Genomic DNA, 25,007 nt, shown 5'->3' on the forward strand with positions numbered 1-25,007 from the left:
AAGCAAGTGTCAGCTGGCCTTATAAAGATGGTATTAAATGGGGACAAGAAACATATGTAAAAGAGCAATAGTATGTAGAGTTAACGGCTGCTGTTTACTAAAGGACTAATAAACATATAGTACTAAATATATAAGTATTAGTCAATCATAAAAAAAATGGAATGAAAAAATGGCATCACGCAGTTTGCACCAAAAATAAGAATAATTAAAAAAAAGGGAGGGTGAAATGGAAAAGGGTGCATGCGTGACAAGGACAAAGAAAAAAGAATAATATATCAATAAAAAAGTGATAAGACACACATACTTATAAGCATTCGCATATTAAAATGTGTGTATATGGAAAGTGCATACATGATAAAAAAAACATGAACAAAAGGGGAAAAGAGTAGGAGGGATTTGTGAGAAGTGCACTACAAATGGGGATGTGTGGTGGAATAAAGGAAAAGTGCAAATATATAAAAAAAACAAAAACAAACATAACTCGGGGCCCCATACTGGCAAAATTTTCGGGCCCCCTTGAGACTCCGCCCAGACTCCACCCCAGCTCCGCTTCCACCCCTCGAACCTTCCACAGCCCATTCTTGGAAAATCTCTACTTTCTACACCACGTCCTCACCAATCACATATTAACAGTTCCCTTCCTATTGAACGCCATATCACATACACAGCCAGCAGCTTTTGTTTTGACCAAAAGATTTTTTAAACCGCTACCACCACAAGGAGACTCTTCTGGCCGGGCCCTACTCTACTCTAACCTATTAAATATTTCTTATAATACCCAATAATCTTTTTAAGTATTTTTTTTATGGGAATGTGTCACATGCATTTTTTAAAATTACAAATAATACCACATACAAGTTACAAATACCACTACACAATGAGCATATTACATATTACCACCACATTGTGATCGAATAATACCACATACAAGGGACAAATACCGCCACACCATGACCGGACCACATATCACCATCACATAGTGACCGAATAATACCACATACAAGGGACAAATACCGCTACACCATGACCAGACCACATATTACCACCACATAGTGACCGAATAATACCACATACAAGGGACAAATACCGCCACACCATGACTGGACCATATATTACCACCACATAGTGACCGAATATTACCACATACAAGGGACAAATATAGCTACACCATGACCAGACCACATATTACCATCACATAGTGACCGAATAAAACCACATACAAGGGACAAATACTGCCACACCGTGACTAGATCACATATTACCACCACATAGTGACTCAATAATACCACATTCAAGGGACAAATACCGCCACACTGTGACCAGATCCCATATTACCACTACATAGTGACCAAATACTACAATACTGATCATTAATAAAAAAAACAGAATACTAATATTACCATAAGTGCCATTATACACAGGAGCCCTGTGTATAGTATACAGTGTATAATGTCAGTGTTACAGATAACACACTGACTCACCGGTGACGTCTCTAGTTGCCTCCATTGTCTCTCCATCCTGCCCCATGTTTCCCATTCTGGCTCCCATGTCTCTCCATCCTGCCCCCATGTCTCTCCATCCTGCCCCCCATTCTGCCCCCATGTTCCCATCCTGCACCCAGGTTTTCTGCCACCAATGTCCCCCATTCTGCCATGTTTTCTGTCCCCAATGCCCCCTATGTTTCCTTCCTACCCTCATGTCTTCTGCCCCCCATGTTTCCGTCCTGCTTCACGCACGACAATAGATTTAAAGTGAACTTGTGTCCGAGGATGCACATTCACTGGACCGTCAGTGAATCCTGGGGGCCCGGTGAGCAGAAGAACAGGGGCCCGACCGGGTCCCCTCTGCTCACCGGGCCCCACATGCCAGTAAGGGCAGTAATGCCCTGATGGCGGCCCTGCACAAGACTGTTTGTTATGGTCAAACTCTATACTTGTGTTTTATTTATTGCATGTATCTAACATGGCTGCTATTCCATTTTTTTATTTTTGTCATGATTAAATAATACTTATATACTTAGTAATACACGTATATTAGTCCTTTAGTAAACAGCAGCCATTAACGCTACACTATTGCTCTTTTATATATCTTTCTTGTCCCTGTTTAATACCATCTTTATAAAGCCAGCTGACAGTTGCCCATACTATTGTCAATTAGAAATACAACCTCACAGGTGTGTGTGCACAAAAATACCATCTGTATAAGGCCAGTTGACACTTGCCCATACTATTGCCCTTTAGAAATATGGCCCCACGGGTGTGTGCGCATGTCTTCTTTTCTGCCATGCCCGCGCTTTGTGCCGCGAGCTCTGCTTGTCACGGACACCGCCTCCTTGTGAACTGTCTGAACAGATTCAGCAAGGAAAGAAAACTGCAGCTGCTATCACTGAGGAATACATTCCTACAACAAGGATACCATCAACTGGTAATAGATGAACAGATCCACAGAGCTACAAGAATCCCAAGAAGCAGCCTCCTGAATTACAGACAGAGGGAGAACAGCAACAGGGTACCTCTTGTAGTCACATACAACCCCCACATGAACATCCTAAGGAAAATTGGTGCTGATCTCCAACTCATACTCCTCAGAGACCTCAAACTGAAAGAAATATTCCCAGAACCCCTTCTCTCCTACAAACAGCCCCCTAACTTAAGGAATCTCCTTGTCAGAAGTGTCCGCTCATCACCATCAGTGATGGGCACATTCCTATGTAAAAACAAAAAATGCAAAACTTGTACCCACATATTACCATCAAATACAGTCTGCATACCAAACACAAATCAGGACTACAAAATCATGGATGTCTTTTCATATACATCCTCAAATGTCGTGTACATGATACAATGTACAAGGTGCCCGGAAGGAGTTTATATTGGAGAAACTATGCAAAAACTGCAAACGAGAATGAATTTACAATGACACACAATTAAGAATGAACTGGACAAGCCTGTGGGAAAACATTTCTCTAGCCTGGGACACTGTATGACAAATCTAAAAGTCTTAATACTGAAAGGTCATTTCAAGCATGACACAGAGAGAAAAATCTGGGAATTCAAATTGCTAAGAATGTTCAATTCCTTGTCAACAGGACTCAATCTAACACCTGGATTTATGATTCACTACATGGACACAATTCACACCTCCACCAGATGGACTCCAGACAATTAAACTTTCCCATGGCCTCTCCATTTGCAACAAAAAACCCTAATTTTATCTCCTTGACTTATCAGTAGGAGGCATCATCCCTTCCACCTCATGAACAAATGTCTTGCTGTAACATATCTTAAATTTTGTGCCTCGTGTCTTATGAATTCATTTGTAAGATTGCCTGACGAAGGAGCCTCTGTGCTCTGAAAGCTTGCATATTGTAATGCAGCGGCTTGGTGCATTGCTAGAATGTCCAGGGGGTGTGCTCTAGCTGACCATTTACCTCCCCCTCAGGTGACTGATCACATGACTGTGACATCATCACAGGTCCTGTGTGCACAAAAGGATATATAAACCCTGGTAGTTTTGAAACAGGTAGAGAAAGAGTGGCCTGGTGAGGCCTAGAGAGAGAGGCCTGGTGAAGCCTGGAAGGCAGAGGCTGGATCCCCCTGTGTTTGAGATACCAGTAGCCTTGGAGGGCGAGAGGCCTGGTCCCTGTGTGGGACTCCACTAGCCTGGAAGGCAGAGGCTGGATCCCCCTCTGTTTGAGATACCAGTAGCCTTTGAAGGTACGTGGCCCGGAGGCCCCATCTGGGAGGCCTTAAAGCCACAGCTGTGGCAGAACCGAGCTGACTGAAGCAGCTACGACCCGGCAAAGGTAAAAACGCTGCTTGATGTGGACATTAATATTGTTACCTTGCTGAAGGCTGTGTCTGGAGCCAAGTGGGCATATCTGTCACTGGAAAGGCTCTTGGATGTTATATGTGTAACATGTCGGCAAGCCACTGAGATGGACTATGTTATGTGAGGTTTATGAGGTGTAATAAACTGCTGTGCTACATATTACCAGAAAACGTTGCGTGTGTGCTTTAATTGACTCGGTGAAGCGAGTACCCCAGCGTGATGAATAGCGCTACCTTACATGTGGTTGGAGAATGCGGGCAACTGCAGCCTGGTTGCTAGGGGTAACGGCACAGGACGACGATTGTGGATGCAAGCATCTTGCTGTGGCTTGGCGGGGTCACGAAGATTAAAGCATCTGGCTGTAACTCGGCGGGGTTACGAAAATTGTCGTCGCACTCAAACTTGGTTTGCTGTGACTTGGTGGGGCCACAAAAATTTTCCGGGGAGTACTGAGACAGAAGGATCCGAAAGCCCTGAAAGAGGAGGCGGCCAGTCATGACCAAGAGCTGGAGCCTATCAGGCAGCAGTATCAGAGTGACATGCAGCAACTAAGGAAAAACCTGGAGAACGTGTCCTCAAATCAGCTGAGCCTGGAGTCTGAACGGCAGAAAATAAACCAGGTTGTGAGGAACTTACAGCGAGAACTGGAGGAAAGCAGCAAGGAAGTCAACAATTGGAAGGAAAAGTTCCAGAAAAATAAAGAGGAGGTTTTTCAGTTGGAGCTTGACAAAGCGGAGTTTGAAGGTGAGCTGTGCGAGTTGAAAGATCGGTTCTCCCTGGTACACTTAGAGCTGATGCAGGTGAAGCAAAAGCTGGATGAGGGACTACACCAGAGGGATAGGGAGCTGTCTGCCTTAAAAGAGGTGCTGCAGGATGAAGTTTCTGGACGTGACAAAAACCTAGAACGACTGCACGAACTGTTCAACCGGGAGCTGTGTGACTCCAAGAAGGAGTATGGTGAACTCATGAGGGAGCTGCAGCAATTCCAGGACCAAGTAAAGCCTCTAATGCAGGAGAAGGAGCGGCTAGTGGACTCTCTGTACCAGCGAGACCGGGAGCTATCCGCCCTGAAAGAGGCAATAAAAGATGAAGTGTCTGGTCACGACCGTGAGGCAGAAAAGAGGCATGAAAAGTTCAATAGGGAACTGCAACAAATCAAGAGAGACTATGAGGATCTCCTCAAGGTTAAGGAAAAACTAGAGGATGATAAAACTGATGCAGAGCACATGCGCCAAGTGACTGAGACTACTCTACAGGACACCCGTGATGAGAATGATGATCTCCGCAGAAAGATCCCAGGTCTGGAAATTCAGGTGAAGGAGCTGCAGACGTTCTGTGGTGATCTCCAGAGGGCAGAGATGTGCCTTAAGGATAGAATCTGCAGGATGGAGGAGTCCATCGAAGAAGGGAGGTATGAAGCAAATGCCTCTTCGGATAATGCGAGCTTGGGTGATTTGGTGGATGTGAGAGCCAAGATCAATTGGCTCAAGGAGTCGCTACAAGCCCATTTGAAGCAAGATAAGCTTGAGAGACTGGCTGTCGAGAGCCGAGTGGGCGCATTGGAGACAGAGAGGTCTGAGAAAGTTCTGCTGATGAAGGAGCAGTTGAAGCCGGAGGAGCTTCAGAGATGGGTTGCAGAGAGGCGAATAGCTGAGCTAGAGAAAGAAGTTGTCGAGCTCAAAGGTCACCTGGCAAAGTACCAATCAGTGAATGAGGCCTCCTTGGAGAAGGGCAAACAAGTTGCGCTCAGTCCTTTGGGCCATGAGAGGGTGGACCTGAGGAGAGCTGAGAGAGTGTTGAAAGAAAATAAGTATGAAATGGGAGTGGTCAAGACGAGAATTCTTGAGTTCATAGCTGTGAGTCAGCTCAGGGGAAGCATACAGGGTGAAGAAGCTGAAAGTCAGTTGTCCCTGAAACCTGAGCCAGATGATCATTTGGAGACCACTGGTGAGACAGAAACGTCGCGATACAAGTGTCTCATAGATGTACCCGAAGATTTGAGAGAAGAATGCACTAGAGAGTCAGTGCATGAAGAGTTTATGAAAGCCGTGGGAGCCTGTAAGGTGTACTCTACCTCAGAAGCTAAACAGCTGGTGGTCCTGTCCACAACCAAAGTCACAGTGAAGAGGGTGGCTATCCTAAGTGACATGCACTGGTGATGTATTCGCACAAAGCGGTTTATCCGGTTGAAGACGGAACAAGCCATTAGACAACTGGAGCTTAAGAGAAAAGTTCAAAGTCTGCGGGAAGAAGTCATCCGGGTGCCTCATGCTCTGGTAAGAAAGCTCATTGGGAGAAATGGCCAAGCCATGCAAAGGATGGTAAAGAAGTCTGGTGTGATGAAAGTAAGCAGTCCACGTGATCATCAGGACTGGATACCAGATGAAGACGGCATGGTGTCATTCTCCACTGTAGGAACGGAAGAAAATCTTGGATATATACACATGCTGATTGAGTACCGAGTGACCTACCTGCGAGAGGTAGAACAGTTGAATCTCGCCAGACTGCGAATGGAAAGACAGCATCGCCTGAGCAGCAGAAGGTGGCAGCCGTCTAGAAATTGTGAGACCAGACCGAGAAAGGGCCCTTCAAATAATAGGATGGCTACAGTAGAAGTTAGAGACCTTTCAAGATGTCCTGAGGATAGTGGGCGTGGGTTTAGAGGTAGTGAGACCTCCAGTAACTCAGGTCTGAGAGGCCCATACAAATGACCCAATAGAGTACGGGACAGCACGAAGTCAGACCTGACCGTAGATACAAGGGCAAGTAAGTCACACTGCTGTATTGACCGCTGGGAGCGGGGGAGGTCTGACAAGGTTACGACTGACCGCTGGGAGCGGGGGGAGGTCTGACAAGGTTACTACTCGGAAATGTGACTTGACGAAGGTAGTGACAATGACAGATGGTAGGTCCCTACGGAATGGGATAATGTCGACGACTAATGTTCCAGGGGCTGAGCAGCGCATTTGTCAAGTACATGGTCTCTGTGTGAACCGTGGGTTATAATGTGATTGTGTAAGCTAGGTGTTCAACCCCAAAAGTTTGAACAGAGGGGGGGATATGTAATGCAATGGCTTGCTGCATTGCTAGAATGTCCAGGGGGTGTGCTCTAGCTGACCATTTACCTCCCCCTCTGGTGACTGATCACGTGACTGTGACATCATCACAGGTCCTGTGTGCACAAAAGGATATATAAACCCTGGTAGTTTTGAAACACGTAGAGAAAGAGTGGCCTGGTGAGGCCTAGAGAGAGAGGCCTGGTGAAGCCTGGAAGGCAGAGGCTGGATCCCCCTGTGTTTGAGATACCAGTAGCCTTGGAGGGCGAGAGGCCTGGTCCCTGTGTGGGACTCCACTAGCCTGGAAGGCAGGGGCTGGATCCCCCTCTGTTTGAGATACCAGTAGCCTTTGAAGGTACGTGGCCCGGGGGCCCCATCTGGGAAGCCTTAGCCACAGCTGTGGCAGAACCGAGCTGACTGAAGCAGCTACGACCCGGCAAAGGTAAAAACGCTGCTTGATGTGGACATTGATATTGTTACCTTGCTGAAGGCTGTGTCTGGAGCCAAGTGGGCATATCTGTCACTGGAAAGGCTCTTGGATGTTATATGTGTAACATGTCGGCGAGCCACTGAGATGGACTATGTTATGTGCGATTTATGAGATGTAATAAACTGCTGTACTACATATTACCGGAAAACGTTGCATGTGTGCTTTAATTGACCCGGTGAAGTGAGTACCCCAGCGTGATGAATAGCGCTACCTTACAATATATATATTTTTTCTGGTATCACTCCAAGAATACTTTTGTCATTTTTGGGCATAAAAGTATTTACATTGGTGTCTTTAATAAAATGTAATTATAATTAAACTATGTTTTTTTTGTTGATCAGTTCTTTTTTGGTTATTTGCTCAAGAATATCCCTGTACTTGGCACCATCCATCTTCCCCTCGACTAGGGCCATTTTCCCTGTCCCTGCTGCAGAAAAACATCTCCACAGCATGATGCTGACACCACCATCTTTCACTGTGGGGATGGTGTTCTTGGGGTAATGAGCTGTGTTGGTTTGTTGCCAGACATAGCGTTTACATTGGTGGCTAAGAAGAACAATTTTGGTGTCATCTGACCACAGCACTTTCCTCCAAACATTTAAGGAGTCTCCCACGTCTTTTGGCACGAGTTGTGCAGAGGATCTGAAGACACCATTAAGGGGCAGGAGCAGTGGAAAAATGGGCAGAGGTGAGTATACTTTTTTTATATGGGGCCTATTATACTGTACTATGTGGGCTCATTATACTGTATGGAGCACTATGTGAGCCAATTATACTGTATGGAGCACTATATGGAGCCATTATACTGTATGGAGTACTATGTGAGGTAATTATACTGTATGGAGCACTATGTGAGGCCATTATACTGTATGGAGCACTATGTGGGGTCTATTATACTGTATGGAACACTATGTACGGCCATTATACTGTATGGAGCACTATGTGGGGCCATTAAACTGTATGTAGCACTATGTGGTGCCCAATATACTGTATAGAGTACTATGTGAGGCCATTATACTGTATGGAGCACAATGGGAACCAATTATACTATATGGAGTACTATGTGGAGCCATTATATTGTATGGAAGGCAATGCAGGATCCCGTTATACTGTATGGAGGACTACATGGGTCCATTATACTGTATGAAGCACTATATGGAGCCATTATACCGTATGGAACACTATGTGAGGCCATTATACTGTATGGAAGGCAATGCAGGGCCCAGTTATTCTGTATGGAGGACTATGTGAGGCCCATTATACTGTATGGGGCACTTTTTGTGGCCATTATACTATATGTAAGGCAATAAAGGGCCCAGTTATACTGTATGGAAGACTATGTGAGGCCCATTATACTGTATGGGGCACTATGTGGGGCCACTATACTGTATTGAAGGCAATGCAGGACCCTGTTATACTGTATAGAGCACTATGTAAGGCCCATTATACTGTATGGAGGATTATGTGGTGCCCATTATACTGTAATGAGCACTTTTTGTGGCCATTATACTGTATGGAGAATAACAGTTGGAGAATCATACTGTGATGGCGTCACCATTCTTTGTCGGAGTATTGAAGAAGGGGGGTACAGTAGGGTCATCATATCATGCGTGTGGAGGGTACTGTGAAGGAATTCACTGTGGGGGTATGATACTGTGTTTGGGCACTTTTATTTGCATCATACTTTATTATCTGTATTATTCAAGGTTTTGTATCCTTTATTACATATATAAATTAGGCCATTGGGCAATATGCTTTTTACTGCTCTTACATAACATTATATTCTAATATGTTATTCTAAGATCTATTAATTAAAATGTACTTTAGTCGTGGGACAACCCCTTTAAGTTAGTTTCCATATGAAAAAGTTAATCGTTGTAGACATTTTTTTTTATAAATATCAAGGTTGGCCCTCGACCTTGTCCCAAGCTTTTAATTTTGGCCCTCTGTGTATTTGAGTTTGAAATCCCTGACGAGTCTCACAGGTTGATTATGTTGCCTGGGATATTTATACCATCTGGTCTTTCTGACCTATATACATTATCTGCAGGCCTATTTGATTCATTTATCACTTTTTTTGGACAGATCTACACCATTGAGCAGTATCGTATAACAGCTGCAAGTCATCCAGATGTACTATCTTGTGTAGGTCTACTGGATTAATTTACCATATTTTGGACAGATCTACACCATTGAGAATCTGTGTATATCAGCTATAGGTGATCCAGATGCACTATCTCAATTAGAAACTTTTACTGCACAGGATTTTTTGTTTTAATATAATTTAATAAATATTTGTTTTAAGGGTATATATGTTCACCTTGTCTAATACTCCTTTATTTTTTATCAATAACAGTTCAAATATACCATTTACATCTTCGGCCTGGGACAGCTCATAGAGTCCCACGGCTTTCAGTATCACCTCCATGCTGATGACACACAGATCTACCTCTCTGGACCTGATATCTCCTCCCTACTAACCAAAATCCCACAATGTCTGTCTGATATTTCATCCTTCTTCTCTGCTATATTTCTAAAACTTAATATTCATCATCTTTCCCCCATCTCACTCAACCCCCCTCCATCAAAGTCAATGGCTGCTCACTCTCCCCAGTCCCACAAGCTCGCTGCTTCGGAGTAACCCTTGACTCTGCTCTCTCCTTCATACCACATATCCCAGCCCTTTCACCTCCAGTTGACTCCAACTCAAAAATATTTCCCAGATCCGCAAATTCCTTAACCAAGAATCTGTGAAAACACTAGTGCATGCCCTCATCATCTCCTCTTTGACTACTGCAGCCTCCTGCTCTCTGTCCTTCCCTCTAACACTCTCGCACCCCTCCAATCTATCCACCTGTCCCCTCTCTTCTCCTTTCAGTCAATCCCTTCACTGGCTCTCCATTACCCAGAGACTCCAGTTCAAAACCCTAACCATGACATACAAAGCCATCCACAACCTGTCCCCTCCATATATCTCTGACCTAGTCTCCCGGTACTTACCTGCAAGCAACCTCCGATCCTCACAAGATCGCCTTCTCTACTCCCCTCTTCCCACAATCGCATACAAGATTTCTCCCGTGCTTCCCCCCTACTCTACCGTAGAAACCTTCAAAAGGAACGTAAAGACCCACCTCTTCTGATAAGCCTACAACCTACAGTAACCTTTGTTTCACTATATCGCTGCACAACCAGCTCTACCCATTGTAGACTGTGAGCCCTCACGGGCAGGGACCTCTTTCCTCCTGTAACCCCGCCCACAACATGGCATGCCACCGGAACGCAGAAGACAGAGACCCCCGGCTGCTGCCAGCACTTGTCGTGACGTCAGCGGATGTCAGAGCCGGCTGCAGCCGGGGGTCACGTGATGCCTGTGAGCGGCCAGCGATAGCGCCGCTCACAGGCAGTATCTGCAACAGTAAGGTAATTACAAAAATCCTTAGGGGCCCTGGGGGGATACATTGGGGGGGTAATATAAAGTACTGGACAGCCCCTTTAAGCACATTTTTTTATATGGGGGTCCTCCATATAAGTATTTCTAAGCATTAGTCCTAGAAAAGCTCTTTTTAAGGTCGAATCTAGAGTTTCTTCAAATCTGCAGCATAACCCCATGTGATCGTATTTCATAGACGGGAATAACCACTTCACAGTATGGGAACCTGCAGTCAGCGACTACACAGCCTGAAGTAAGCCCAGTAGACCCGACAGTAGTGGCCGGGTGGCCGCAATCACAGCCAGGGTCACCCTTGTGCGCATGCTCTGTAGAGTGTTACAGCCGTGATAACGCGAGAACCAGTGTGAGGCCCGAAAGCTTTGTCAGGTTATGGCGATGTGCGCGTGTGCAGAGCTCGCACAGGATGATGTAGTCCCTCTGCCGCCAGCCTCTAGCTCCACAGCTCGCTGTTCCCTCCGATCCAGAGCAGGTTTTCCCCCGCTCTCAGCGCCAGCCTCTGCCACCGTCTCTATGACGTCACATCCCAGAAGTGACGACACGGTTTACATGGACAGTATAGAGGGTGCACAAGCCATCAGGTGAGGAGGATCCGGCCAGTACGGTAGGACGGCTCCTGACCCACGCCAATGGCAGGGTAGTGTGCCAGGGGACGGATTACTGCTGTGTGTATGCGTATGCTTCCGCCTGTAAGATAACGCCGAGATCTCATTGCCGTCCTCTTGTCTGGTCACATGTACGTTGGTTCCTCCATTTCTATATGTCATCACACTGCTCTACGGGGATGTTCACGTTATTTTTCCCGTGCATTAAAGTTGGGAAATCAGCTGCAGTTGTGATCAGACAATCATGGTGTCAGTCATGGGCAGAGCACTTCATATGAAAAGACCCCCTCTAACTTCTTATTGTCCCAATTAGGTTGTAGGTCCCCAGTATCAAACCCAGCACAGGGACTTGCTGAGCCATGGTGTGGCCAAATATTTAACCCCTTTACCATCATGGGTTTTTGCATTTTCGTTTTTTGCTCCATTTCTTCCCAGAGTCATAACTTTTTTTATTTTTCAGTTGAGGCTTTTTTTTTTGTGGGATGAGTTGTACTTTTGAACGACACCATTGGTTTTACTATATCGTGTACTGGAAAACGGGAAACAAATTCCAAGTGCGGTGAAAGTGCAAAAAAAGTGCAATTCCACAATTTTTTTTAATTTTACCATGTTCACTATATGGTTAAACTGACCTGCCATTATGATTCTCCAGGTCATTACGAGCTCATAGATACCAAACATGTATAGGGTCTTTTTTATTTATGTGGTTAAAAAAAATCCAAACTTTGTTAAAAAAATATATATATATATATATATAATATATATTACTATTATTATTACAGGAGACTCTCCTCCAGGTACCATTAAAAGCTGTAAAAAAAATAAAATAAAAAATAAAGATTATATTCACCTTCCGACGGCCCCCAGACTCCTTCCCTGTGCTTGCCGACAGATCGCGCAGGACTGAAGGACCTGCGCTGACGTCAGTCATGTGACGGCAGCTCCTTCAGTGTACCGCGATCTGCCGGCTGCCAGCACAGGAACACAGCAAGTCTCGGGGGCCATCAGAAGGTAAGTATAGGTTTATTTTTAACCATTCTCTCGGGTCACACTATATAAATCTATGCCTTTTGCATGGATTTATATAGTGTGACCAAGTTGTCAAGCACTTTCCAAGTGATGCTAAAATCGCTTGGAAAGCGCTTGTCAACCCGCATGTGGAAATGCATGTGAAGAACGCTTCACTTCCGCTTGTCCCTGGCAGGAAAAACGCATGTACAATCCGCATGTACAATCCGCATGCGTTTTTTTCTGCCAGGGAGATGCAGAAACACTCAGGAAAAAATCCTGAGCATTTCTGCATCGTGGGCACATAGCTTAAGTCACGCAGCCAATCAGCGGCTGCTTCACTCTCCCCACCTTTGGACGCATCACATACATCCAGAGGAGGGGAGAGAGCACCAGCGCTCATTTCCTCCGGATGTATGTGATATGACGAAAGGTGGGGAGAGTGAAGCAGCCGCTGATTGGCCGTACAGGTTGCGTGGCTTAACAAGGTCACGCGATCCCTGGGAGAGCCAGTGCCAACACCACTGTCACCGGAGGGAGTATAAAAGTGTTATTTTACTGGGGGCAAACATACGAATTGAGAAGGGGTTGTACTAGAAATGGACAACCCCTTTAGATCACCTTCCCACCTGCTTGTTTTACATTTATCTCTGCCAGAGCTGTCAATCAAAAAAGAGAGGGAAATGGTGGGAAGTTGCATTTAAACGATTGGGCTCGCAATGATACGCTGAGCACTTTATTTGGTTTGAACAGTCATTTTGCGCTGACAGTCACTTTAAGGTTAGACCCCACTCAAATACTAAAGGATTAGTCTCAAGTTAGGAAGTTAACCATTAACCATGTGATGAGGGATAACTTCTTGTTCGCTGGGGGTTCGACCACTAGGACCCCTACTGATCCTAAAAATCTATTTAATTATTACAATACAAGTTTGGTTTCGCAGTAATCGCATATGAGAATTACCGTATTTTTTGGACCATAAGGCTGTGTGCCCACTATGCGTTTTTAAGCGTTTCCGCAGCGGCAATTCCGCCGCAGAAACACTTAAAAAACGCTTGGTAGAAGGCCTGCCATGTTCCCCAATGATAATCCGCATGTGCTGTGCACATGCGGAAATTTCCACAGCGGATTGTCATTGTGGAAAAATCCGCAGCACTACCAATTATTTTGCGTAAGCGCGGCGTTTTTGCCGCCATTGACTTGCATTGAATCGCTTAATATCCGCATGACTACATGTGCACATGCGGATATTAAGCGATTCAATGTGCGGATGGTACCCGGGATGGTATCTGGAGAATGGAGAAGAGGAGACTCTCATCCAGACCCGGGTACCATAGTACCTGTAAAAAAAAGAATTTAAAATAAAAAAGCCTTATACTCACCTTCTGATGGCCCCCGGTCTCCTTAGTGATGCGTCCTGGCTCCCCGGCGGCTCGCGTTGGTCTAAAAGGACCTTCCATGACGTCATGTAGTCATGTGACGGGTCACGCGACCACTGACGTCGGCAGTCGCGTGACCTGTCATATCACTAAAGGACGTCATGGAAGGTCCTTTTACGCCACCGCGAGACACCAGGGAGACCGGACGCATCGGATAAGGAGACCGGGGGCCATCGGAAGGTGAGTATAATGTTGTTGTTTTTTTATTTTTTACCATTTTTATTCTTTTTTTCTTTTTTTTTTAACTAACTTGGTCACACTATATATTCTGGTTGCATGAATTTATATAGTGTGACCAAGTTGTCAAGCACTTTCCAAGTGATGCTAAAATCGCTTGGAAAGCGCTTGACAACCCGCATGCGAAATCACATGTGCAAAACGCGTGACAAACGCTTGCCCCTGGCTGAAAAAACGCATGTAAAATCCGAATGCGTTTTTTCTGCCAGGGAGATGGAGAAATGCTCAGGAAAAATCCGGAGCATTTCTGCATCGTGGGCACATAGCCTAATACGCACTTTTTTCCCCCAAATTTCAGAGGAAAATGGGGGGGTGTCTTATGGTCCGAACGTAACTTGCTGGTGGTGGTCACAGGGCCCTCCGTTCTCTCCCACCATCAGGAAGGCAGCGACTGTGGCAGCGGAAGAAGATGTGAGGCGGGCCGGTATCTGACTGGGTACCTGGGCCGGGGCATGACTGGGTACCTGAACCGGTGTCTGGCTGTCAGGCAGAGCTGTGTGAGCGGCTTTCCTGTGGCTGCAGTCATGTTCCTGAAGCTGTGATCTACAGGAAAATGGCCGCCAGAGCCGGTGCATGCGCTCTGTGATGCCGGCGGCCATTTTCCTGTAGATCACAGCTTCAGAAAGATGGCCCCGGGGACTGAAAGCCGCTCACAGCAAGACACCGGCACCAGGCCCCCAAACCCGAACACCAGGACCCCAGCCAGGCACCAGCCCCGCAGCATCTCACCTCTTCTGCTGCAGCCGCCGGGTTCCTGAGGGAGGGAACGGAGGGCCCTGCGATCCTGCTAAGATACCTATTCAGACTATAAGATGGACCCCCTTCTTATAAAAAATTATTTTTTCCTATTCTCCACCCCAAAATTTGGGGTGCATCTTATAGTCCGAAAAATACGGTATGTTCTGTTCATTTTTACTGCACATTTAATGCCAATACAACAAAACCCAAGAAGCAATGGTGTTGGGATGATTTGTACATAAATCCAGTCTTTATTAGTGTTGAGCGATACCTTTCGATATCAGGAAATATCGGATTGGATGGGATCGGACCGATACCCAAAAAGTATCGGATATCGCCGATTCCGATACCGGAAACCAATGCAAGTCAATGGGACACAAATATCGGAATAAAAATACCCTTTCTTTCCTTGTAGGTTAATTCTACATGAAGGAAAACAGCTAAGAATAATGTAGAATGACATGAAAAGCCGGCAATTCAGCAGCGGCATACACCGGTACCTGACAATTTAGAACAGAAAGAATAGAACATCACACATAGATTAGATAGATAGAAACATGTCAGTCACATATATAATAAGTACAGTGACAGTGTTGCCTTTCTGTACTTGTCATTTAGTGTAAAGGATTCATTAAAAAAAATAACAGTGTTTTCATGCAACGTCTCTTTAAAAAAGCCGGCCGGCAATTCATCATCGGTACCCGACAATTTAGAATAGAAAGAATAGAGAATCACACATAGATTAGATAGATAGAAACATGTCAGTCACATATATATGAAGTACAGTGATAGTGTTGATTACTGTACTTGTCATTTAGTGTTAAAATAAAGGATTTATTAAAAAAAAAATTGGCGTGGGGTCCCCCGTAATTTTAGGCTCTAGCGGAGGTTAAGCAGACGGCTGGGGCAGATGTTTGAAGCCTGGGAAGGGGGTAATACCCACGGAGCTTCCCAGGCTACTAATATCAGCCCCCAGCTGAATACCTAGCCTTTACTAGCTATTAAAATGGGGGACCCCCCAAAAAATGACGTGGGGTCCCCCCTATTTTAATAGCTAGCAAAGGCTAGGCAGACAGCTGGGGGCTGATATTAAGGCTGCTTGCACACGACGCTTTTTTCATGCGTTTATGCTGCGGAATTTCCGCAGCGGAAACGCATCAAAAACGCATGGTAATCCTCACCCCATGATCCCCAATGGCATTCCGCAATGTCAATGCACATGCTGCAGATTTTTCCGCAGCTTTTCTGCAGCGCAAATAAATCCGCAGCATGTTCATTAATTTTGCGGAAGCACCACCATTGACTTGCATTGAGACGCAAAATATCCGCGTCTGTACATTTGTACAAGCGGATTTTATGCGTCTCTATGTGCGGATGGTACCCAGTTCTGGAGGAGAGAAGACTCTCATCCAGACCTGGGTACCATTGTACCTGTAAAAAAAAAAGAATAAAATAATAAATAAAGTTTATATTCACCTGTCCGGCGGCTTCTCTCTGCTTGCCGGCAGCGCTTCTCCTTCCAGGACCTGAGATGACGTCGCGGTCATGTGACCGCAGGCTGTCTCGCGATGTGCCGCCAACCCGGAAGAAGCCAGGACGAGCGCTGCAGCACATGTCGGGGAATCGGGGGGGGAGTATAGGTTTATTTTTTTATTTTTACGGTCACACTATATAAATCCATGCCGTTTGCATGGATTTATACAGTGTGACCTAGTTGTCAAGCACTTTCCAAGTGATGCTATCGCCTGGAAAGTGCTTGTCAGTCCGCATGCGGAAACACATGCGTTAACGCATGTGGATACGCATGTGAATCCGCATGTATTCTGCAGGAAAAACGCATGCACAATCTGCATGCGTTTTTTCTGCCAGGGAGATGCAGAAATTTTCTGCTTCATTTCTGCACCGTGGGCTCATAGCCTAATAGCCCAGGAAGGGTGCCATGAATATTGGCCCCCTCCCAGGCTAGAAACACCAGCCGTCAGCCGCCCCAGAAATGGCTCATCCATAGGATGCGCCAATTCTGGCACTTAGCCTCGCTCTTCCACGCTGCCCTGTAGCGGTGGCAGTGGGGTAATACGGTTGGGGTTGATGTCAGCTTATAATGCCAGCTGACATCAAGCCCAGGTTAGTAATGGAGAGGCGTCTATAAGACACCCCCATTACTAACCCCATAGTCAAAGTTAAAAAACAAAAAAAAAACACCCAGAATAAAGTCCTTTAATTGAAATAAAGACACAATTCTTTATTGTTCTAAATTAAACCATACTTACCGTCACGCCCATTCCAGCTGAAGCCAACGATCTCCTGCAATAAAAGAAAAATAATAAAGCAACCTCATCCTTACCTTTCCATGGTTCCCACGACAGCTCCAGCTCTGCTACATTCACATGACAGGCTGGACCGCAGCAGAACGCTGCCATCCAGCTTGCCATGCCGCAGACACTGAGAAGCGCAGGCATAATTGTGTTCCTCAGTGTCTGGCTGTGACGGCATAAAGATGAGCCGAGTTTATGTCCAATGAACTCAGCTCACCTCATGCACGTCACTTACAGCGTGGGAGAATTCTCCTGCGGTTCAAAATGGACAAATCTGAAGAAAAATTAGCTTATCTTTCATTTGTGGCTTATGTGGATTTTACTCCACGTGTGTATCTACGCTATGTGCGAATTCACCTTAAGTACTGTAAACTATGAACTGAGTGATAACGCTGAAAGGCTTTATATGCTGATGTGGCTTGTTTAATTTTTTTTTTTTTTTTTTTTAGCTTTTACTTGATGAAATAAGGACTAATGTTGAAATGAGTGCAGAACAAAATAAACCAGTCTTTCTTTGTGAAGTAAGTTTATTTTTTTTTAGTGTAATTTATTTTTTTATATTATTGGTAAGATAATGATATTTTCACAAAGTTACTCGTTACAGCATCTTGGCTTTAAAAGTGTAATGTGGAGATGCCATAATTGACCTTAGCTGGAAATACGTTTCCAATCATTAATTGCTCGGCAGCAGGCAACTAACACAGCTCAGCTCTGCACTTTCCAGTTATTACAAGCTCCATTTTGGAGGTGTGCAGGAGAGTTGTGCTCAGCTAGGAACCAGCTAACAGTAATGTAAAAACCCAAAGGCAGTATTGATGTAGATGGTTAAAAATAAAATCTGTCAGGCAGGGTACTGTCCAGGAGCATAGACTGCGTTCTTAATGTAAAATGCACTCTGTCAGTGCTGGAAGCAGAGAGTGATCAACCAGGAGCAGTGGATCAACAGCAAGGCAGTTACAATGATGATGCCTGGATGGGCATCATTCAGAGGGTTATATGTGCAAAACTGGGCAGATTTTAAAAATCAGTTTTATTGGCGCAAATTAATAAATATATGTATACATTATTATAAGACCATATTGTGATTTGGGTAATAACCCCTTAATGATCACACTACCACCTGAGTGTACTATTTGAGTGTAGTAAGTAGTAGATTCTCTGCTGCAATAATCCACCATGCTGAGCCTTGTGCTTCAACAAACACCTCAAGCTATTCAGACATTTGTCAATGCTATAACCTCCTGGTTCAAACCTTTAAGGTACGTGCACACGATCAGTGATCACTGCGGATTGGACGCAGAGCAAGTGCGCTGCGTGCAGTCCACAGCGGCCAGATGTTACAGCATTGTGGATGGGATTTATACAAATCCCATGACCACTATACGTCTGCGGCTCACCCGCGGAAACTGACATGCTGCGCGTCGTTCCAGACCGCAGCGTGTCTATTTCTCCTGCGGGTCCGCATGCGGGCTTTCCCAATAGACCTAACCTCTATGGGGAAAGCCCGCTTGTGAGAAAAAAAAAACCCGGCTGCCGCTCATTTGCATAATGAGCGGGGGCCGCAGTCAGCTTGGGGCCGCAGTCGGCTCCGGATCGTGTGGACATAGCCTCAAAAAAAAGTCCCTCATGGCGTAGCACATCCAAATGTTTAGCTAAAACGCAAAGGGACAACTCATTATTGCATTTGCGCCTGTTTTTCATCACATTATCAGTCAGTGTTTTGAGTATTTTTTTGTTGCTGTCATTCATCTTTCCATTTACGCCTATTTTTAAGTCTATTTTATGTGTTCGCCTGTTTGATTTTTTTTTTTTTTTACTGCACCATTGTAGATGGGGTTTAGGGCTTCCAGATGTTTCCCCTTGATTGCAATTTTTGGAAAAGTAACATTTTTTTGCATGTGTACTTCAGTTCCCACCTAGAGGGATTTATATGTATGCCAGATATTTTGGTGGCATTTTGCAAAACTTACGTGTTTCTTTTTTTGGCCCAAAAAGATTACGGACAAAAATAAACATTTTTTTCGATAGAATTTATTAACTGTGTTCAGTGAGGTGTTAATGATAAAAATCATCCTTTTCAAAGGGCGTGTACTCATTTATGCCGAGTACTGTATTTGTCACAATTAAGGGGGCAAATCATTACTGACCCACTGTAGGTCCAAGCTGTATTGGCGATGTAAAGAAGATATTTTGTTTGAGTTTGTGTAAAATAAAAAAAAATATATATATATATATATATATATATATATATATATATATATATATATATATATATATATATATATATATATATATATATATATATATATATATAAATTTTGTTTTTTTTTGAGCAAAAGATTAACTTAATTTATTTCTTATCATGCAATATAGGTTTGCCAAGTTTTCTGCTCATCTGCATTACATTTGAGTGACCACATAGGGGGCGTAAAACACAGGAATGTAGTAAGTGCCTTTTTGTTACCATAGCATATTAATGAAAATCCACACACGTTTATTTGATTTATTTTTTTCTTTAGGTGAAAGAAGAATCACCAGGTGAGTAGAGCTGTGCAGTAGCTGTAATAACCCACATATAGTGAAGTTTAAAGCAAGACAAGTGGAAGATATATATTTTAACTACCAAGGGTATAAATTAAAGAAAAAGTAATCGTAAATCAGCAGCTTTTTGTACATAATCATCTTATCCATTATTTTGACATTACATTTTATATCTTACTATGTGCCATATGTTTGTAGTCATTGGCATGTATTTACCTCTATTGTGTTAGACACAACATAAGTGACAAGGGATGAATCTTAAACACTTTTCTCATACAGTATATATCATGAGTAAATTGATGATTTCCTTCAGTTTTACTGATTTTGTGTTTTACTATAATTTTAGCTAAAAATCTGGTGAGATTCTTTTCTTTGGGCATTACCAAATGGAGGGGCAGAAGTTGATTTTGTTGGTTTCACTAATTTGCATTGTTTGCACCAACGATTCATCGATGGGGAAAATTGCATAATTTTTTTTCCAGAAATTTGCTTGTAGCGACGTCCAAACATGGTGAATTTATTCATTGTGTCGGAATGGTCAGTGAATCAGCGAAAAAGGAAATTGGTTGAAAATTGTCTCCTCCTTCCACCAGCCCAGATATCCATCTCTAAAGTCTAACTCAGACATCAGTTGTTCACGAATGCGTTCTCTCAGTGTTTTTCACGGTTAGTCCTCGTACTGATTATAGTCTATGGAGCCCTTTACATGTCCATGTATTTTTGTGGACAGAGCGGTCTGCACCAAATCACAGAAATGTCCAATTTTTAAACTCACCAATGCAAGTCTATGGGTCAGTGAAAAAATCGGTCCGCACTCACATGCCATTTGTTTGCTGTCTGTTTTTGACTAATAGGCCACGTCTCCACCTTCAGTATTTGGTCAGTACTTGTAAGCCAAAACCAGGAGTGGGTGATAAATACAGAAGTGGTGACGTGTTTCTATTATACTTTTCCTCTGTTCCACTCCTGGTTTTGGCTTACAAATACTGATGGAAAATACTGACCAAATACTGAACGTGTGAACATGGCCATAGCAGAAGCTTCAATCAGCATATGAGAAAAACTGATGAAACTCTGATGGTAAAAACTGACACTGTCCAAACCCTTATGAAAATTGGTATTTTTATTTTTTTTTGTGGGTAGAGATTCACTGCACACTCGTGGTTGATGATTTTCAATGCAACAAAGTTTTATATAAGTGATGATTGCGCATTTGCACAAATATAAAGGGGTGCTGGAAATGCGACTGTAACAAATAACGTTCCGACCCACCAGGGTCTTATTCATATAGAGTCGCTGTGGAAAAAGAGGGCAAAGTAAAAATATGTACAAATCAAGACAGAAGAGACCAGAGAGAAATATTTATATATTCTACATATATACAATGATCATACAAGGTATGATAAGCCCAGGAATCAAGGTAGGGAATATACATAGTAGATATCTTAAATGAAAATATTCTGCTGATCTGGGCAAGGGACCTGAGGGACTCCAGGAAAAATATCAAAGTGTGGTTATATAGGCCATAGGGGATGTGTCTTACTGTGTATGGCTACAGTGGGGGCATGGCCTCCAAACTGAGCAAATTCCGGACTGGATACGATTTTCATAGAGCGTGGTCTGTACAAGTAGGGGGGAAACGAGCAGTGTAAGGTAAGCATGTCAGTACAGGAGTGGTACGCAGAATATAGGTAGGAAAAAACTTAAGTGAAACGGATTACACGGTCTATGGTGATGCCGCAGTATGAGACCGTAGTACAAGGTACAGGATTCAAATGGTAGGAACTAAGGGCAGTGTAAGGAAGAATAGTCAGTACAGGGCGGGTTCACAGAACATGGGTGGAAGTATAGGTGTGTGGAACATGGGTATGGTCCAGCACCCTTTTTTTTTTTTTTTTTTTTTTTTTTTTTTTAATATACTTGAAAAATTGCTTGCATCTGAATGAGCCCTTACATGCCACACACTCAATCTCCTCCTCACACACGCAGTGGCTTCTCTCAGCTCGGGAGAAGGAAGTCTCACGCAGTTGTCAAAATTTTGAGAGGGCAGAGAGCCTGATGCTTGGCAGAGCTATTATCGTTAACTCAGAAGAAATTTTGAACTTTTGCTAATTATGTACATTTTGGTTACCTTTTACTTAATGAGGTTTGCCTAGAGGTGATCGGTCCTCTTTATTAATGGCTATTCTAAAATTTCCTTCATTTTATATTTAAGAAGCGAATGAACAATTAAACAAAATCATAGCAAAGGTGTACATAGCCTTTAATGTATGCTGAATTTTGTAAATTTCTAAAATGACACACCAATTTTTCATTGAGGGTTGATGAGCTTTTATCAATAACTAAACCAATGGGACCTTTATTCATTTTTGCTCAATGATCTTTGTAAACTTTGCTATTCCAAAGTAAATGTAGAATGTGTACCTGTAGACGTGAATGTCCTGCCATGGCTATGAGCCCAGAACCCTTTTGTTTTTCCAACTGTGTGTGCCTCAAGGTACATATATAGCAACCTCCAGCACGAGTGGGGCAGTGCCCTACCGTAAAGATGTAGTGAGCAAGTGAGAATGGCTGTACCGCCAAGATGGCGTAGACTGTCAAGTTAGCGGCTGCTAGATCCATGTAAGTTCTAAGTTCCTTTAATAAATTATACTGAAAATCAACCTAAGTTGTTTTTTTTTTCTTTGCAATGTACAAATTTACTACATTTCTTAAATTGGATTGCACTTTTTGTTTTATACACTATGTATAGAGTATAATTGTTATTTTTCTCTTAGATGTCTTGACAAATTTACAACGTCTTCAGTATTTTCTTGATACATATTTAAAAGAGGAACCTATGATTGGTAAGGTACTAACATTTGTGTTAAAGCAGTTTATTTCGGAACACAATATTTCTGTGAAATAGCCAACAGACTGTTATTTAGAGATCGCAGAGTACTGTAGATCTGTTTGTTGGGTATTCAGGTAATTTTTTTTTTAATTTTAAAGGAAAGATGTCATTAAAAAAAAAATTAACAGTTGAAAAAATGTAAAGTATTAATGGCTTAATTTTTTTTTTTTAAATATCATTCAGTTTTAATGAAGTCACATCTGAAAAATAATGTAAAAAGGTTTGGGATTTCCACTTTTAAACACTAGGGGGAGCAGCTGCTGAAATTTGCCATGAAAACCTAGTGTACAAGTAGCTCACATTACGACTGCAGTAAATGTGGGCAGGATCTGCTCACGTGTGTGACATCACTCCTCCCCTCCCCTCCCCTTCTGGGTGTTTGTAAAAAGATGAGAGGATGAAGTTTAGGATCACAGTGCAGAGACATTTTGTTGGTGACTGCCAACGATACTGACAAGTACAGTGTCACAGAGGATGGCCGGCTGCACCGATTCTGTTAGTTGGTGCTGCTAGCTGTATCATAAACTGGGGTTAGATCTGTGGAATGTCTCACACACTGGGATTATTTGCAGCACATGATACCCTACACTGAGCCCTGATGATGGGATTAGATACACCGGTCTGGGGCATATTGCGCATGATGGTATTAGCTATACTGGCCTGATCTACATATTGAAATCTCATAGATGGCCTCACCTGTACACTGATACATCTGTATATTTCCTTGAAAAATAACTTTTCTTAAGATATTGACAACAATAGTGAAATTTTTATTTATTTAAATTCACGTACATAATGCACCCCATAGTTATCCATACAGTATTTTTTGCGCTGTGAGCTGATGATTTTACTGATACCATTTTGGGGTAGATACAATGTTTTGATCACCTTTTATTAAATTTTATTGCATTGTTGCTGCTGCTGAAAAAAACATTAATTCTCGCATTTCGATTCCCCCCCCCCCCTCATTGCGCCATTTACCTAACAGGTTAATTAATTTTATATTTTAATAGATCGGACCTTCACGTACGCAGCAGTACCAAACATATGTATTTTTAGTAATTTATTTTTAATGGGGGGGGGGGGGAATCATATTTTTTTATTTTTTCATATTTATAAAAAAATTGACTTTCTACTGTATTTAATTCCATCAAGGGACCTGAACCAGCGATCTTCACACTCATACACACAAGAAAATAGACATGCACACAGGAAAATACACTCAGGAAAATACACATGCGCGCTCATATGCACTCAGGAAAATGCACATGCGTGCACGTGCATGCTCGGGAACGTGCGCGCTCGTGCGCACACTCAAATTCCCCCCCTCCTTCATATCCCATCACAACAAAAATTAGATGGTAACCAGCTGCATAGTTTACCTGGAGTGTGCTGGTTAGTGGGCACCACACACAACAGATATGACTGCTCTCATCTTGCACTGCTGCTCTCTGATGTCTTGTGTGTCTGCCCCTCCACCTCCTGGCTGATCTGACTCTAGAGACAGCTCTGCTCACTGAGAGAAGGGGAGGATGCTGCGTGCAATGTAAGTAAAGTATCCTCCTTTTTTTTAACTTGTTTATAGCAGTGATCAGCAGTCTGGTAATGTACTTAATCCAAGGCTGCTGATCACCGCGTACAGTGAAGGAAATAATTATTTGATCCCTTGCTGTTTTGGAAGTTTGCCCATTGACAAAGACATGAACAGTCTATAATTTTAAGGGTAGGTTAATTTTAACATTGAGAGAATATCCCAAAAAAATATAGAAAATCACATTGTATAAATTAGATAATTTTTTTTTTTTTTGCAGTGAGAAATAAGTATTTGATCCCCTACAAACCATTATGAGTTCTGGCTCCTACAGACCAGTTAGACGCTCCTAATCAACTCATTACCTGCATTAAAGACAGCTGTCTTACATAGTCACCTGTATAAAAGACTCCTGTCCACAGACTCAATTAATCAGTCAGACTCCAACCTCTACAACATGGGCAAGACCAAAGAGCTTTCTAAGGATGTCAGGGACAAGATCATAGACCTGCGCAAAGCTGGAATGGGCTACAAAACCATAAGTAAGATGCTGGGTGAGAAGGAGACAAAGGTCGGTGCAATAGTAAGAAAACGAAAGAAATACAAAATGACTGTCAATCGACATCGATCTGGGGCACCATGCAAAATCTCACCTCGTGGGGTATCCTTGATCATGAGGAAGGTGAGAGATCAGCCTTAAACTACACGGGGGGAACTTGTTAATGATTTCAAGGCATCTGGGACCACAGTCACCAAGAAAACCATTGGTAGCACGTTACGCCTTAAAGGTTTAAAATCCTGCAGTGCCCGCAAGGTCCCCCTGCTCAAGAAGGCACCTGTGCAGTCCCATCTGAAGTTTGCCCGTGAACACCTGG

At 43.4% G+C, this 25,007-nt stretch overlaps 1 protein-coding gene across 1 annotated transcript in view; it reads left to right on the forward strand.

The window, feature by feature from the left end:
- The first annotated feature begins 11,165 nt into the window (after nt 1-11,165).
- The window catches only part of LOC141265448 (uncharacterized), a 55,811-nt gene continuing 41,969 nt past the window's right edge, over nt 11,166-25,007 (forward strand). Inside the window, exons 1-5 of the mRNA XM_073678574.1 lie at nt 11,166-11,406; nt 17,617-17,688; nt 19,541-19,612; nt 19,687-19,705; nt 22,486-22,554. Coding sequence (XP_073534675.1) covers nt 17,650-17,688; nt 19,541-19,612; nt 19,687-19,705; nt 22,486-22,554 — 199 coding nt within the window. The 5' untranslated portion in view covers nt 11,166-11,406; nt 17,617-17,649. The remainder of the gene's footprint in view (nt 11,407-17,616; nt 17,689-19,540; nt 19,613-19,686; nt 19,706-22,485; nt 22,555-25,007) is intronic.

This window comes from Phyllobates terribilis, unplaced genomic scaffold (assembly GCF_046119375.1).
Source record: "Phyllobates terribilis strain yellow unplaced genomic scaffold, ASM4611937v1 Scaffold_4__5_contigs__length_816908805, whole genome shotgun sequence".
NCBI lineage: Eukaryota > Metazoa > Chordata > Amphibia > Anura > Dendrobatidae > Phyllobates > Phyllobates terribilis.